Source organism: Carex rostrata, chromosome 13 (genome assembly GCF_964058835.1).
Source record: "Carex rostrata chromosome 13, lpCarRost1.2, whole genome shotgun sequence".
NCBI classification, from domain to species: domain Eukaryota; kingdom Viridiplantae; phylum Streptophyta; class Magnoliopsida; order Poales; family Cyperaceae; genus Carex; species Carex rostrata.
In genome coordinates this window covers 3849958-3862617 of record NC_135930.1, presented here as the reverse complement: position 1 = coordinate 3862617, position 12660 = coordinate 3849958, and the positions used below count along the sequence as shown (strand labels likewise).

General features: G+C 31.9%; 1 protein-coding gene and 1 non-coding gene across 2 annotated transcripts; both read right to left on the bottom strand.

Annotated features, from left to right (window-relative positions):
- Positions 1-448: 448 nt before the first annotated feature.
- LOC144564727 (phenylalanine--tRNA ligase alpha subunit, cytoplasmic-like) lies at positions 449-6682 on the bottom strand. The gene is made up of 19 exons (XM_078314323.1): positions 6554-6682; positions 5574-5792; positions 5347-5469; positions 5175-5264; positions 5049-5105; positions 4906-4961; positions 4731-4823; positions 4412-4502; positions 3998-4035; positions 3873-3911; positions 3480-3556; positions 3309-3393; positions 3118-3217; positions 2942-3038; positions 2361-2432; positions 2021-2087; positions 1806-1931; positions 812-866; positions 449-678 (listed from the first exon to the last, which is right to left on the bottom strand). Exons 2-19 carry the CDS (start codon positions 5718-5720, stop codon positions 640-642), a joined length of 1452 nt encoding a protein of 483 aa, XP_078170449.1. The 5' UTR covers positions 5721-5792; positions 6554-6682; the 3' UTR covers positions 449-639.
- Positions 6683-10330: 3648 nt separating this feature from the next.
- On the bottom strand, positions 10331-10412 carry TRNAS-CGA (transfer RNA serine (anticodon CGA)). The gene has a single exon. It is a non-coding gene; the product is annotated as a tRNA-Ser (tRNA).
- Between the last annotated feature and the right edge of the window lie 2248 nt (positions 10413-12660).

Here is a 12660-nt window from a genome sequence, read left to right as displayed (position 1 = left end):
AATAAAGCATAGAAAATGTAATATAGATCAACAGGAAAAATAAAACAGGGTGCATATCACACTTAATCCATCTAATATGAATAGCAACTCTTATATATTAATGTGAACACTAAAGATGGTGACAACGCGGTAGAAACAATACTATCTGTTATCTGTATACCAGCTCCCTTCATAAAAATTAACATAGTTGGAAATTGTGTTAACATAAATACCTCCATAAGAGCTAGTACTAAGCATGAATAAATTAATGTAACATAGTTGCATTTAAGATTGCGCCTTAAAATAAATAAATAAAGGACTAACACCTTGAAATAAAGTAAAGAAAAGAAAACATAGTACATATTATACAACAAAGCATAGACACGATCCTACCAGTAAGAAAAGCGAATTTGGGTTGATGAGCAATCTATATCCTTTTGCCTTCACTATTTACTTATTAATTGAAATATTTGTTACTTAAATTTCAGTCACAAATGTATTTCTTTGATATAATATCATGGGGAAACACAAACTTATGCTATGCCAAATTAATGACTACCAGTAAATCACTTTGTAATTTTAGATGTATATCAAATTAATACCCAGTCGACAGATTGCACGTTCCAAAAACTAAAATAAATTAATTTTCTAGAGACCCAGTCAACAGATTGGATTGTTCTTTATGAGGTTGAAATCAACCTGCAATTAATAAACATTGAAGAATTAGCTCAATATCATCTCTATTCTTGCAGATGATTCGACTCTATTAGCAAATCGAACCAAGATATAACCCTTAATTAAATTACTCAAAAAGGAACGACAAAAAGTGTACCTTAGGCCCGAAGAGATCTCTTATATTACTTATTCCATACAAAATCATTGTAGGCCTGGATCAAAAGGAACAACCAAGTCAGCAAATAATATATATAGAGTGAGGCTATGGTACTATGCATAGCACGGATTGGTCCGTACTACGGATCAATATTTTTGTTTCAAAATCCTAACGGCTGATCCAAACAGTTCAACATGGTCCAGAATTTTCAGATCAAGTTATTTTATACCCATTTAAATAAATAGTAAAAAAATTCTAAAAAATAAAAAAATTAGCTTACAAGTACATATTCATACGAAGACCATGTTAAACGGTTCGGATCAATCGTTAGGACATTCAAAACGCAAATTTGAGTCCATAGCGCAGGCCAATATGCGCTATGCATAGTACAATAGACTCAATCATATATATATGTATATAGAGAGAGAGAGAGGGGTTGGGTACTCTACTTGCATAAGCATATGAAGGTATATGATTATAACTCATTTTTTCGTTTTCAAAATCCAAAAAGTCGATCTGAACGTTAGATGTGATCTCTATATTAAAATGTGCTTAGAGCCAAATTTTACATTTTTCTGAATTTTTTTACTATTTATTAAGCCACTTTGAAAATTGCCGATCCAACGGTGGCTTAACAAAACAGTAAAATCAGAAGCCACCATTGGATCAGCGATTTTCAAAGTGGCTTAATAAATAGTAAAAAAATTTAGAAAAATGTAAAATTTGGTCTCCAAGCACATTTCAATATGGAAATCACATCTAACGGTTCAGATCGACTTTTTGGATTTTGAAAATGAAAAAATGAGTTATAAGCATATACCCTCATATGCTTATGTAAGTAGAGTAGCCAACCTCATATATATATATATATATAGACAGTAACATAAGGTGTTTCTACCATTTCCATGAGGCAGACTACTTTTTAAATTACATTTACTAAAATAAAGTTGGCCATGAGATCTTTATTACTGTGCACTATCACAAGTTCAATGACCTTTCAAGAGAGAGACCCCATGCAATAACATTGACATCTTCTGGAAGGCCCATGGGAAGAAGCATCTCAGGCCTGAACATGCCTGAATTTCCGATTTCTACCCACTTCTCAAGTCCATCGTGATAACTAGAAACAAATAAAAGATTAATTAAGAATAAAGAATCAACCAAAAATATCAAGCTTTCCCAAGAACAATATAGTAGAGTTGGTGGAACCTGAATATTTCCATGCTAGGTTCAGTATATGGATTGTATGCAGGCTTGAAGCGCAGCTTCGACATGCCTAAATATTGATGATAAATTGAAATTAAATGAATAGAAAAAAGATGAGGATGAAGTATCACTGAACTACAAATCTACAATATTTCTGTGCTCTTCAAAAGCATAATTACTGTTATGCAAAAAAGAATATTAAAAGAAAAATATATATATCTAAAATGCGTCATATCCTAAGATTTCAAAAATTACATATCTGATGTATCTTTATCGTATCAGATATGATATATATGTATTCATATCAAATAGGTTTAGAAATAATATAAAAAATATGGTATACCAAGCCTTGAGAAGAAGTCTTCCAACACTCCAATCAAATCACCAAGAGTCAACCCATGGTCACAAATTAGACCTGAAATCGGAAACTAAGCAAGTCAACTACAGGAGATATTTCGGTCTAGCTTTTTGTCATACAATGTTGTATATTCAAGAAACAAAATAGTATAAAAAAGAGTAGGGTTAAAATGCACCATTGATTTTGTACACCAATCATACCCCAGATCTCTCTCTCTGTTTTCAAAGTTCAAACAGTCGATCCAAACCTCTCAACATGATATTCATATTAAAATGTGCTTAGAGACTACATTTTATATTTTTGGAAATTTTTACTATTTTTTTAGATAGGTACAAAATCACTATTTTTGAATGGTCCAGGAGCAAATAATTTTGTACCTACCTTAAAAAAATAGTAAAAAATTCCAAAAGAAATATAAAATTTGGTCTCTAAGCACATTTTAATATGGTGATCATGTTGAGCGGTTCGGATCGACTGTTCAAACTTTGAGAACAAAGATAAATATATGGGGTATGGTTGGGGCACAAAACCAATGATGCATTTTAACCCTACTCATAAAAAAATACCCTCTATGTGGTGGAACTCTGCAAGATGTGTCCTATCCACTGCCTCATTTCTGAAAACACGGTCTATTGAATAGTACCTCTTGGAAGTGAATGTATCCTGCCAAATACTATCTGGTTAGCAATCCTGCCAAATAACCAAAGAGAATTTATTAATTAATAAAATAGTAATGCTATACCTGTTGAGCGAGTGCATACAGCATTCTTGTAGAAACAGCTGTAGTGTGAGTACGTAGTAGGTTTTTCTCTGCTGCTTCTCTTTTCCAGTCACAACCATACCTAAATAACAAGTTCAAGTCTGAGATAAATATTTACATAAATGTCACTGTTAAAAACAAAGGGGGGGGGGGGGGGTTGAGAATTATTAAACCCTTTGGATCCATAGCCACCAGATTCATGCACAAACTTCACTCTCTTGAGATAATCTTCAGGCAAATCTTTAGTGCTTCCAGGAGCTGCCACAAGAAGAAAACTGTAAACATTTTTTTATAGGTTTCACATGAATAATACACAAAACTTAAAAATTTATGAAAGTGCATACTCTCCAAGAAGAAGGTGTCATGCGAGTCACGGGCAGGGTGCTGTTGCGGTTGGAATAATGCATCAAAATTCCAGAAGCTACAAATAACAGATATAATAAGTCATGAGAAATAGGCATTCTTTAATTAGATATACAAAATCTCTTCAACAATCTATTAACTAAAATATTGACATTAAATTTGATGTATTAACTAAACAATTTTTCAAGAATTTGGAAAAATACATTCTTCAATAATTTATCCTTAATATTGACATGAAATTTGATGAACAAACAGGTAACATATTTAGTTAAAATTAATAGAGCATCAATATTAGCTCTGAAGCAGTAAAATCAGGAAGAATTATTCAAAAGTACCACATGCTAAAGGGGGAGCTAAAAAACAAATATACGTACCTGCTTTCCACAAAGTTATTTGTCGGCATTTCCTCAAATCTACACCATTTAATACACGAAGGGTTTTGAGACAGAAATCCAGTTTGAAATATAAAAAATCCATAATTGAAGAGCTCATCTCTTACCCCATTTGCAAGAAGATGTTCTGAATTTCCTCGCGGAACTGAAATAAGAAGGTTCAGAGGAAGAAGGCAGTCAATATAACCACTCGGAACAGTTGATGGGCTAAAACAGAAAAAGAAAGGCTGTCTAGAAGTTCATAGTAAAAATAACCAAGAACTTGTTATTTACCGTCAACAATTATGTATGAATAACGTTTTTGCCATCCAATATTAGTTAACAGGAGAGATTGGTAGGACAGATGATTTCAATTTAATTAGGGGTCTCAAGTTTTGTCAATACCATTTAAAAAAAATTAATATAGGGCTTCATCTTTTTCTTTTTTTTTCAAGTTAACTTTGTGTTCAGTTCAACAAGACAGAAATAAGACCCAATTAAGCAATAAAAACAAGAGACTGATGAGATGAAACTAACCCTACCTCCAGTAAAGAATGCATATAACCGGCTTGAATTGGTGGTGCCTCAGCATTGAGGTTATACTCTTTGAACTCTATATTCTTCCAGTCACCACTGCAAAGCAAACAAAAATTTATCAAAGAAATCATTAAAAAAAATGAGGGGGGTGCTATTTCATTAAATAATAAAATGTTTTTGCATGACAGCCATAATTTTGCAGCAAAGCATACTATCTGTAACACAACATTGTAAGATAAAGCTTGAGATCTAGTGCATCGGTGAAATAAAGATGTACATCTTAAACAGTTTTAAAATTTATATTGCTGCAACTTGCAAAAATACCTCACAATATGTTCTCTAGTCAAATCAGTTGCAGCCTTTCTCCTCTTTGATACGTATTTAGGACCTTTCTTTAGTGAATAGCCTTTCCAAGTTCTTTGTTAGAAAAAAAATACATATGTAAATTGCTTATGTTAAAAAAACAATAATTGTCAAATTAAGTCAAGTATAAACTTACTGTTTAACAATGAGCTTTCTTCTCTTGAGATCGTTAATAGCTTGATCCCCAACTACCTACAATATTGGTCAAAATTCTCATACAGCTCTTACGTTATCAAAACAATTATAGAATATTAGATTAAATCTCAAGTCATTAAATACCTCTCCACTGTTAATTCGCCCAAGCAGGTTCTTTACTTCATCTTGTATATTCTCAACCTGAGTAGAACGCCAGAGAAAATTTATAGATCAATAAGTGCATGAGTAGAATGCCAGAGAAAATTCTACCTTTCTCTTGACCAGATCCTTCTCAAAAGCAATCCAATTTTTGGCTGCCGCCTTGCTCCCAATGTCAAAAACTTCAGAGCCCAATTTCTCCTAAACTAAAAAAGAGAAGAAAATCAGCCAGCAATTTTGTGCTTTCACAAAGTTTTATGATGCAATAACGAGGAATTACCACCTTTAGATTATTCCTAGAGATGCCCTCAGGTGGTATGGCTGAGAAGAATAGCGCCTCTGGCGATCCCTTTTTCATGTAAGTTTTGCCTTCTTCAGTAAGTACCCAGCTTTCACGTGTAATTTCCTAGGCCCAATTACATAGCACCAAAAATAAGAACATTTCCAGTAACCAATTCCAAGGAATCAACAGTCAAAGTTTCACTTGAGTAAGGTGAAATTGCAATTTACCAGTGCATCAACAATTTTGAATCCCTTAAGGCTCTTGATGACGTTCTCGAGCTCGGTGTGGCTGACACCAATGGAGGTGGCGAACTCGTGTGAGTCAGAGATCTGCTCATTTGTTTGTAGAAATCCTAGAACGGCTTCTTCCGCCATGGTGGAACGAATTGGGCCGGGTTAAAAGTGAACCTGTAAGAGAGTCAGCTAGGACTTTGTGGAGACTTAGCTCTGATCAGAGGTAAACTTGTTATAATTGAATTGATTTCAATAAAGTAGAATCCAATTTGAAAACAGTACAATTTGTGCCACTGGTATACAATTTTGATTTTCTGTATACCATTTGTGCCTTCTTGATCTTTAATATTGATTTGGATTCGTTGCCGTTTACTAGGATTAATATCTTATTTCAGTTTGACCGAACAAACCGAAATCAGTTGATAAGTTTAATCGGTTGGGTTGGTTTGGTTCTATGGGTTGGTTTGGTTCTACTTTTGAAAGCCGAAAGAGTTTGGTTTGATTATTTTACTTCGGTTTCAACCGAACCATAAATGTTTGTTTGTTATGTTCGGTTCTTAATCAGTTGATAGGTTTAATCGGTTCAGTTTGGTTTGGTTCTATTTTTGAAAACAAAAAAGTTTGGTTTGATTATTTTACTTTGGGTTCAACCAAACCGACCATTTGAACACCCCTAGTTATAGGCCAAACTATCAGTTCTTCTATTTTTTTTTTCTTCGCGTACAATTCTACAATCATGGGTTAGTACAATATTGTAATCCAAAAGGCTTATCTGCTGAATTCAAGCTTAATTGAGACTTATTCTGAACAATTTTCAAAAAAATTGAAAATTTGGGGGCATGATAGTAACATGCTCCAAAGTTGTTCTTTTCTTTTATCTAAAGAGTGAAAGGACTTCATATTTGGTAACCAACAAAATCAACAAAACCTCAAATGGACCGACAAAAGAGAAAAATTGCAACAACCAAAAGTACCTTCTTAGTTGAGACAGACAGAGAGCAAAGCCGCAAGGAAATGAAGATCATTAATGGCGTATTGGGGGAGAGAAAGGTTGAAAAACAAGGGAAAGGGTTTTATTAACGGCAGCTGGCGGCAGGGAGAGGGATGCGGAGGGTTTCTACTTTTAGTGAGGGAAGGGGAGCCGAAATTTTTTTTGAATACCACCCATTAATTTCAAATTTAGATTCCACCACAAATTCGGACTCAGTCTGTGGACGGATTTCCAATCCGAACTCAGACTGGACACGCGGATGGATACATTCACATACTGGGTCTGAGTTCAGATCCGTCCGCATACCCAGTCTAAGTTCGAATTGTGTCTATATCTGATTCCATATTTTCTCTGTTTATTTTTATTAATTTAGTTTACTTCTTTTTATTAAAAACATTTCATTAAAAACATATAATTTTTATTTGTTCGTAAATTATTTATGCTAAATCTATTACTTTAAAATTATCAAACCATTTTTTTAACCATCTAGTTTTCCTTTTATTTTTTTGTTTGTAATTAAAAAACATAATACCTCTTAATGGGACACTTTTTTTTGAAAAATTGATAATTATTGTCCGAATTTGTTAGTAATAAATATACATTATTGGTTATAAACTATGTATAGAATATCTGAATATATATGAATTCCATACAAAATTGTCAAAATAAAACCTCTAATTTCATCTGGGCTGCTCATAGGGATGGATTTACAGGTTTTTTTTTTATAAATTTCATGCATAATTTTTATTATTTGTATTAAAATTTTATAGGTTTTTTCTCTATTAATGAAACATTTGTGTAATTAAAATGTCTTGTTCTAAAATATATCTTGTTAAATTATATTGTTTGTTAAATTTCAGTCCATTACAATAATTTCTAATGATGTCCTGGTTGCTCAGCACACATGATTTACAGTTGCATGAAAGGAACCATAAATAATTAAATATAATTTCCTATTATACATTCTAACCATAAAAGTCATTTCCTATTAAATTAATTCCTTCAATACGCCTTCCAACAACAAAAATGTAAAGCAAAACATTACTTTTCTATGCCACTTGATGAAGGAAAACGACAAAATAATGAAAATATAGAAACAAATCAAACAATCAATCGAAAAAGAAATCCCTTCGATCTTACCATACTTCCAATTGAATTGATGGTCCCACTCAGCTAAACAAATTGCGAGCGCCGCTGACGTTCTATATATTACTTTTTAGGAGGAGTGTTATGTAAAATATTAAATACAACCCCCAAAAAAGGAAAAATATTGACAGCGTAATTTTCACTTCATGCAGCACAGAGACACTAAAATCAAAACAGCGCATATCTACCTCGTGCACTGTATAAAGTAAAAACTGATCTGTCTATCGCACCAATCCGAACTCAGATCCAGTATGCGGACGGATCCAAACTCAGACTCAGTCTGAGTTCGGATTGGGGATCCATGCGCGGACTGAGTCCGAGTTCGTGGTAAAATCTGAATTTGGAATTAATGGGTGGCATTCATTTAATTATGATTTATTAGGGTGGTAAGAAAAAAAATTCGGGAAGGGGAGAAAGAGAGCAACTTTCCAGAGCTGAAAATGGATCGCTGACAAATGAGACCCACCTCTCAGAGATACTGTTCAGTCCTTTCCATATCAAGGATCAAGGATCAAGTATACAGATGGATATACTATAATGTGTGTACTTCTAGGCTAGTAAGAGAATCGCGAATTATTCGTTAATAAGTCGGATTTGAGCTGTCGCAAATCAATTTTTGTATTAGTGTGAATTTTTGTTTGCTTTTTTATCAGATTTTTTTTTTCTTTTCAATGTATAATCCGAATTATTTTTAAATTAAGAATTTTGATTTTGTTGAATTTTTTTCGAATTATTAAGTTGTCATTGTAGTTGTTAATTAGAGTTTTAATTTGTAATTTATTGATTACAATTTTAATTTATGATTGTGAATAGTTAGATTCAAATTTTGAAGGTTGGCTAAGCTCATAACATTTTTTTCTAGCCTCCTGAACAAACGACTCGGTTTTCTATTTTTTAAGTGCAAATAGTCAATCCAAACCGTTAGATGTTCAATTTATATTAAAATGTGCTTGGAAACCATATGTTATATTCTTTTTGGAATTCTTGGTTTGAAAATTGTTGTTTTTGAATGGTGCAGAAATTCATTAAAAACAACAATTTTTAAACCATCTTAATAAATAGTAAAAAAATTTCAAAAAATATAAAATTTGGTCTCCAAGCACATTTTAATATAGATTGAACATCTAACGGTTTGGATCGACTGTTTGCACTTAAAAAACATAAAACCAAGTCATTTGTCTAGGAGACTAGAAAATAAAAACGTTTTGAACTTAGCCATCCTCCAAATTTTGACTCTCATGCATGTCACATCACAACATTTGCTCATACAATACATATTGATTAACACGGTTTTCAAGAAGAACATAGTACATTTGATGGTCACAGAAATAATAAAACTTAACCTAGAACATCTTTATTTTTAAAATTAATTAAAATTTATCAAAATCAGAATTGAAAATTCAACATCGAATTAACAACTAATATTGAGCGAGTGAGAATTCATAATTTTGCCAACTCAAGAGTTACAGAAGTGGTTTCTTTTTAAAAAAATGCTAACTATAAAATTTCTCATACATCTAATGAATTAAAAAAAAATACTACATTGGATTTGAAATTAGAATAAAAAAGAAATCCAATATAGATGCTCTATGCTAATACAAAGACACAACTCCAATGATATGAAATTAAGCACAAGGATATGGTCAATACATACTAAACAATTAAGTTAAAATTCTATTATACACATTTTATTGTATATGTTTTGAATTTTTGGTTGCAACTCTTTGCATACATGAGACATGAGCTATGAGTTACATGCAAATTAAATGATTAATAAATTTAGTGTTGTTATGTGTGATAATAAGTGGTGGTTATAATGAATAATTAGTTGATATATAAATGCAAACAACATGAATTAATGAAAATTGTTGCATGATAAGGGTCATCAAGCAGAATATAAAACAACAACGAACTGAACGGATTAATGTTGTCTTAGAATAAGTTCTCAAGTTTCTCAACATTAATTGCAAAATAAAATAACAAGAGAGAGATCAAATAATGTGAAATAAATTCATTCAATTAATGGGGAACACATAATATATAAATATGATATTAGGGGATAATCAAAATTAACAATTTTTATATTTGTATTTTATAGCGACAATGTTGATGTATAGTATGATATACGGTGAAGATTCAATTTGGACACTTGATCAATATGAAATTCTTGTTGTGAATGCAAATCTCACTTCTTTTCGGTGTTATCTAGTAATTACACTGAAAACAATCTAAGTTGTAAAAATTGCATATAATTCCATGAATAAAGTTGATAGATATAATTACTTAATTAAATATAAAATTATGCAATCAGATATTTTTTGTGAATATGTATTCTCTCCACCAAGTTGTCACGGTGCCTCCTACTTAATTTATCAAAACATTATGACTTTATTTTTATTTTTTTTTCAATGCAGTGATGATGGGTTTATAGTTTGTAAATTATAATTTTCATTTAAGTTAATTTTAGTTTTGCTAATATTTTTTCATTTTTGTTTTTTTAATTTCACATTAAACCACATGTTTGTTTGTGTATATATCAAGTTGTCCATTTTAGCCTAAAACCTGAGGCTTCAAATTTTACAACATTACAATAAAACCCAGAAGAAAAAAAAATCGTCGACAGCAGGATTCGAACCTGCGCAGGCAAAGCCCAACAGATTTCGAGTCTGTCTCCTTAACCACTCGGACATATCGACGCTTTATTGCAATCAGTTCAATGTTTTAGTACAATTTAATAATAAATAATTTCATAGACACCTGCTGGAAAAACATATGTTGACCGTTATGCAATTTAAAGGTGTCGATTACCAAAATTAAATATGAAAGTTACATTGAAAGAGGAGGATTTCAATATATTATTTGTTTCATATTTTATATTTTTATTTTTAAAGTTTAAATTATTGATTTGAATCGCTCAACATGATATTTATATTGAAACATATTTGGAATGAAATTTTATAATTTTTGAAACTTTTTACTATTTTTTTTAATATAGGTACAAAATTATTATTTATGTATCTTTCAAAACAGTGATTTTTCTACCTTTCTAAGATAATAGAAAAAAAATTATAAAATTTCATTTCAAACATATTTCTGTATGGATATCATGTTAAACGGTTTAGACCGACAGTTTGAATTTTTAAAACAAGATATAAAATATTATAAATCACCAAATTAATATTATAATTATGAGGGTTTGTTGTATCATTTGTTATTTAATGTTGTCATAATAAAACGTGTTATTCGGTGCATGAAATTAAGTCAACAACCAGTCAAGATTAATTATTGACACAACAAATTAACACGTAATTAATGGCTTATAAATAAGTACCTCTTTTGCCTCCTCAATTCTCTCATTATTTCTTCCTTTGCACCAACAACCCATCTTCATTAGTTAGCCATGGTATGTATGTATATTTGTTATTATTTATAACTAACTCAAATTTATTAATTATAGAAGCTGAATGAATTAATTGCTTTTATTTTCGAGGCTCCTGGTAAAAATGGGGAAAATGCACCTGGTTGGTATGATTTTGGAGTAATGAGTTGGAATTGGATCAAGGAAAATGTGAAAGGTCCCAATGCAAACAAACCTAACTGGCAAGACCCTTGGATAAAAAGAGTATTGGATGCGCCCGGCTTTGATCTGAACAGCAGCAAAGCGACAGGCGCAAATGGCAAAAATGCACCTGGTGGGTATGATTTTGGAGTAATGAGTTTGATCAAGGAAAAGGTGAAAGGTCCCAATGCAAACAAACCTAACTGGCAAGTGCAACAGTGGCAAAACAAGAATAATCCTTGGATGAAAAGAGTATTGCATCCCCCCAGCTTTGATCTGAACAGCAGCAAAGCGACAGGTACTGATGCAACTGGCAGCAAAGTGACAGTTAGTGATGCAACTGGCAGAAAAGTGACTAATAAAGGAACTGTGATCGGAAACATGGGGAAGCAGCAAACGAACTATCTTTTCCAATACAGGGGACGGCAACAGGGCCAAAATACAAGCCTGCTCCATAGCAGTGGTGATTTGAACAATTTGCTAATTAAATTTCTCTCATTTACGATTAAATAAATACGGGATATATATATATATATATATGAGTACGGCTAACGCGCTTCCTCTAGCATATGGGCCGAAATGCTTCCGGTGGAAAGTTGAAATTTCAAAATCCAAAAAGTCGATCTGAACCGTTCATCTTCTTCTCCATATTAATATCTGCTTGGAGACCAAATTTTACATTTTTCTGAAATTTTTTACTATTTATTAAGCCACTTTGAAAATTGCTGATCCAACGATGGCTTACCAAACAGTAAAAATCAGAAGCTACCGTTGGATCAGCGATTTTCAAAATGGCTTAATAAATAGTAAAAAATTTCAGAAAAATGTAAAATTTGGTCTCCAAGCAGATATTAATATGGAGAAGAAGATGAACGGTTCAGATCGACTTTTTGGATTTTGAAATTTCAACTTTCCACCGGAAGCATTTCGGCCCATATGCTAGAGGAAGCGCGTTAGCCGTACTCTATATATATATATATATATATATATATATATATATATATATATATTCAAAGTTCAGAGTAGATCATACCAGCTTGTGTATATCCCATTGTTTATTGTTCCTTTATCTTTTTTAAAGCAGAACATTGTTTACTGTTATTCCTTTGTGTTAATATGTCATCAGAACAATTATGTGCTGTTTGATTGAGGATATTAGGCATGAAAAGCGTCAAAATTTTGAAAATGAAAACTTTATAGGCAACTGACATAGGAAGAGAACAGAGAAGGTCTAATAATTATTCATTGAAGCTGTTTGAAGTTGTAACTATTGATTCCAAATAGTAGCAAAATTGAGAATCTTTTTTTTTTTTTTTAAACTATTATGACATGCAGGTTTTGATGTTGTTAGCAATAAAACCACATATTTATAATTTTAAGTTGCG

What these genes read in the sequence shown, in the direction of transcription:
- LOC144564727 (XM_078314323.1), bottom strand. Translation starts at nt 5,720, where the DNA reads ATGGCGGAAGAAGCCGTTCTAGGATTTCTACAAACAAATGAGCAGATC. An exon ending in ACTAGAGAACATATTGTGAG is followed by an intron (nt 4,503 to 4,730) that starts GTATTTTTGCAA and finishes TTTGCTTTGCAG; the next exon opens with TGGTGACTGGAAGAATATAG. An exon ending in TGTATGCACTCGCTCAACAG is followed by an intron (nt 3,039 to 3,117) that starts GTATAGCATTAC and finishes AGTATTTGGCAG; the next exon opens with GATACATTCACTTCCAAGAG.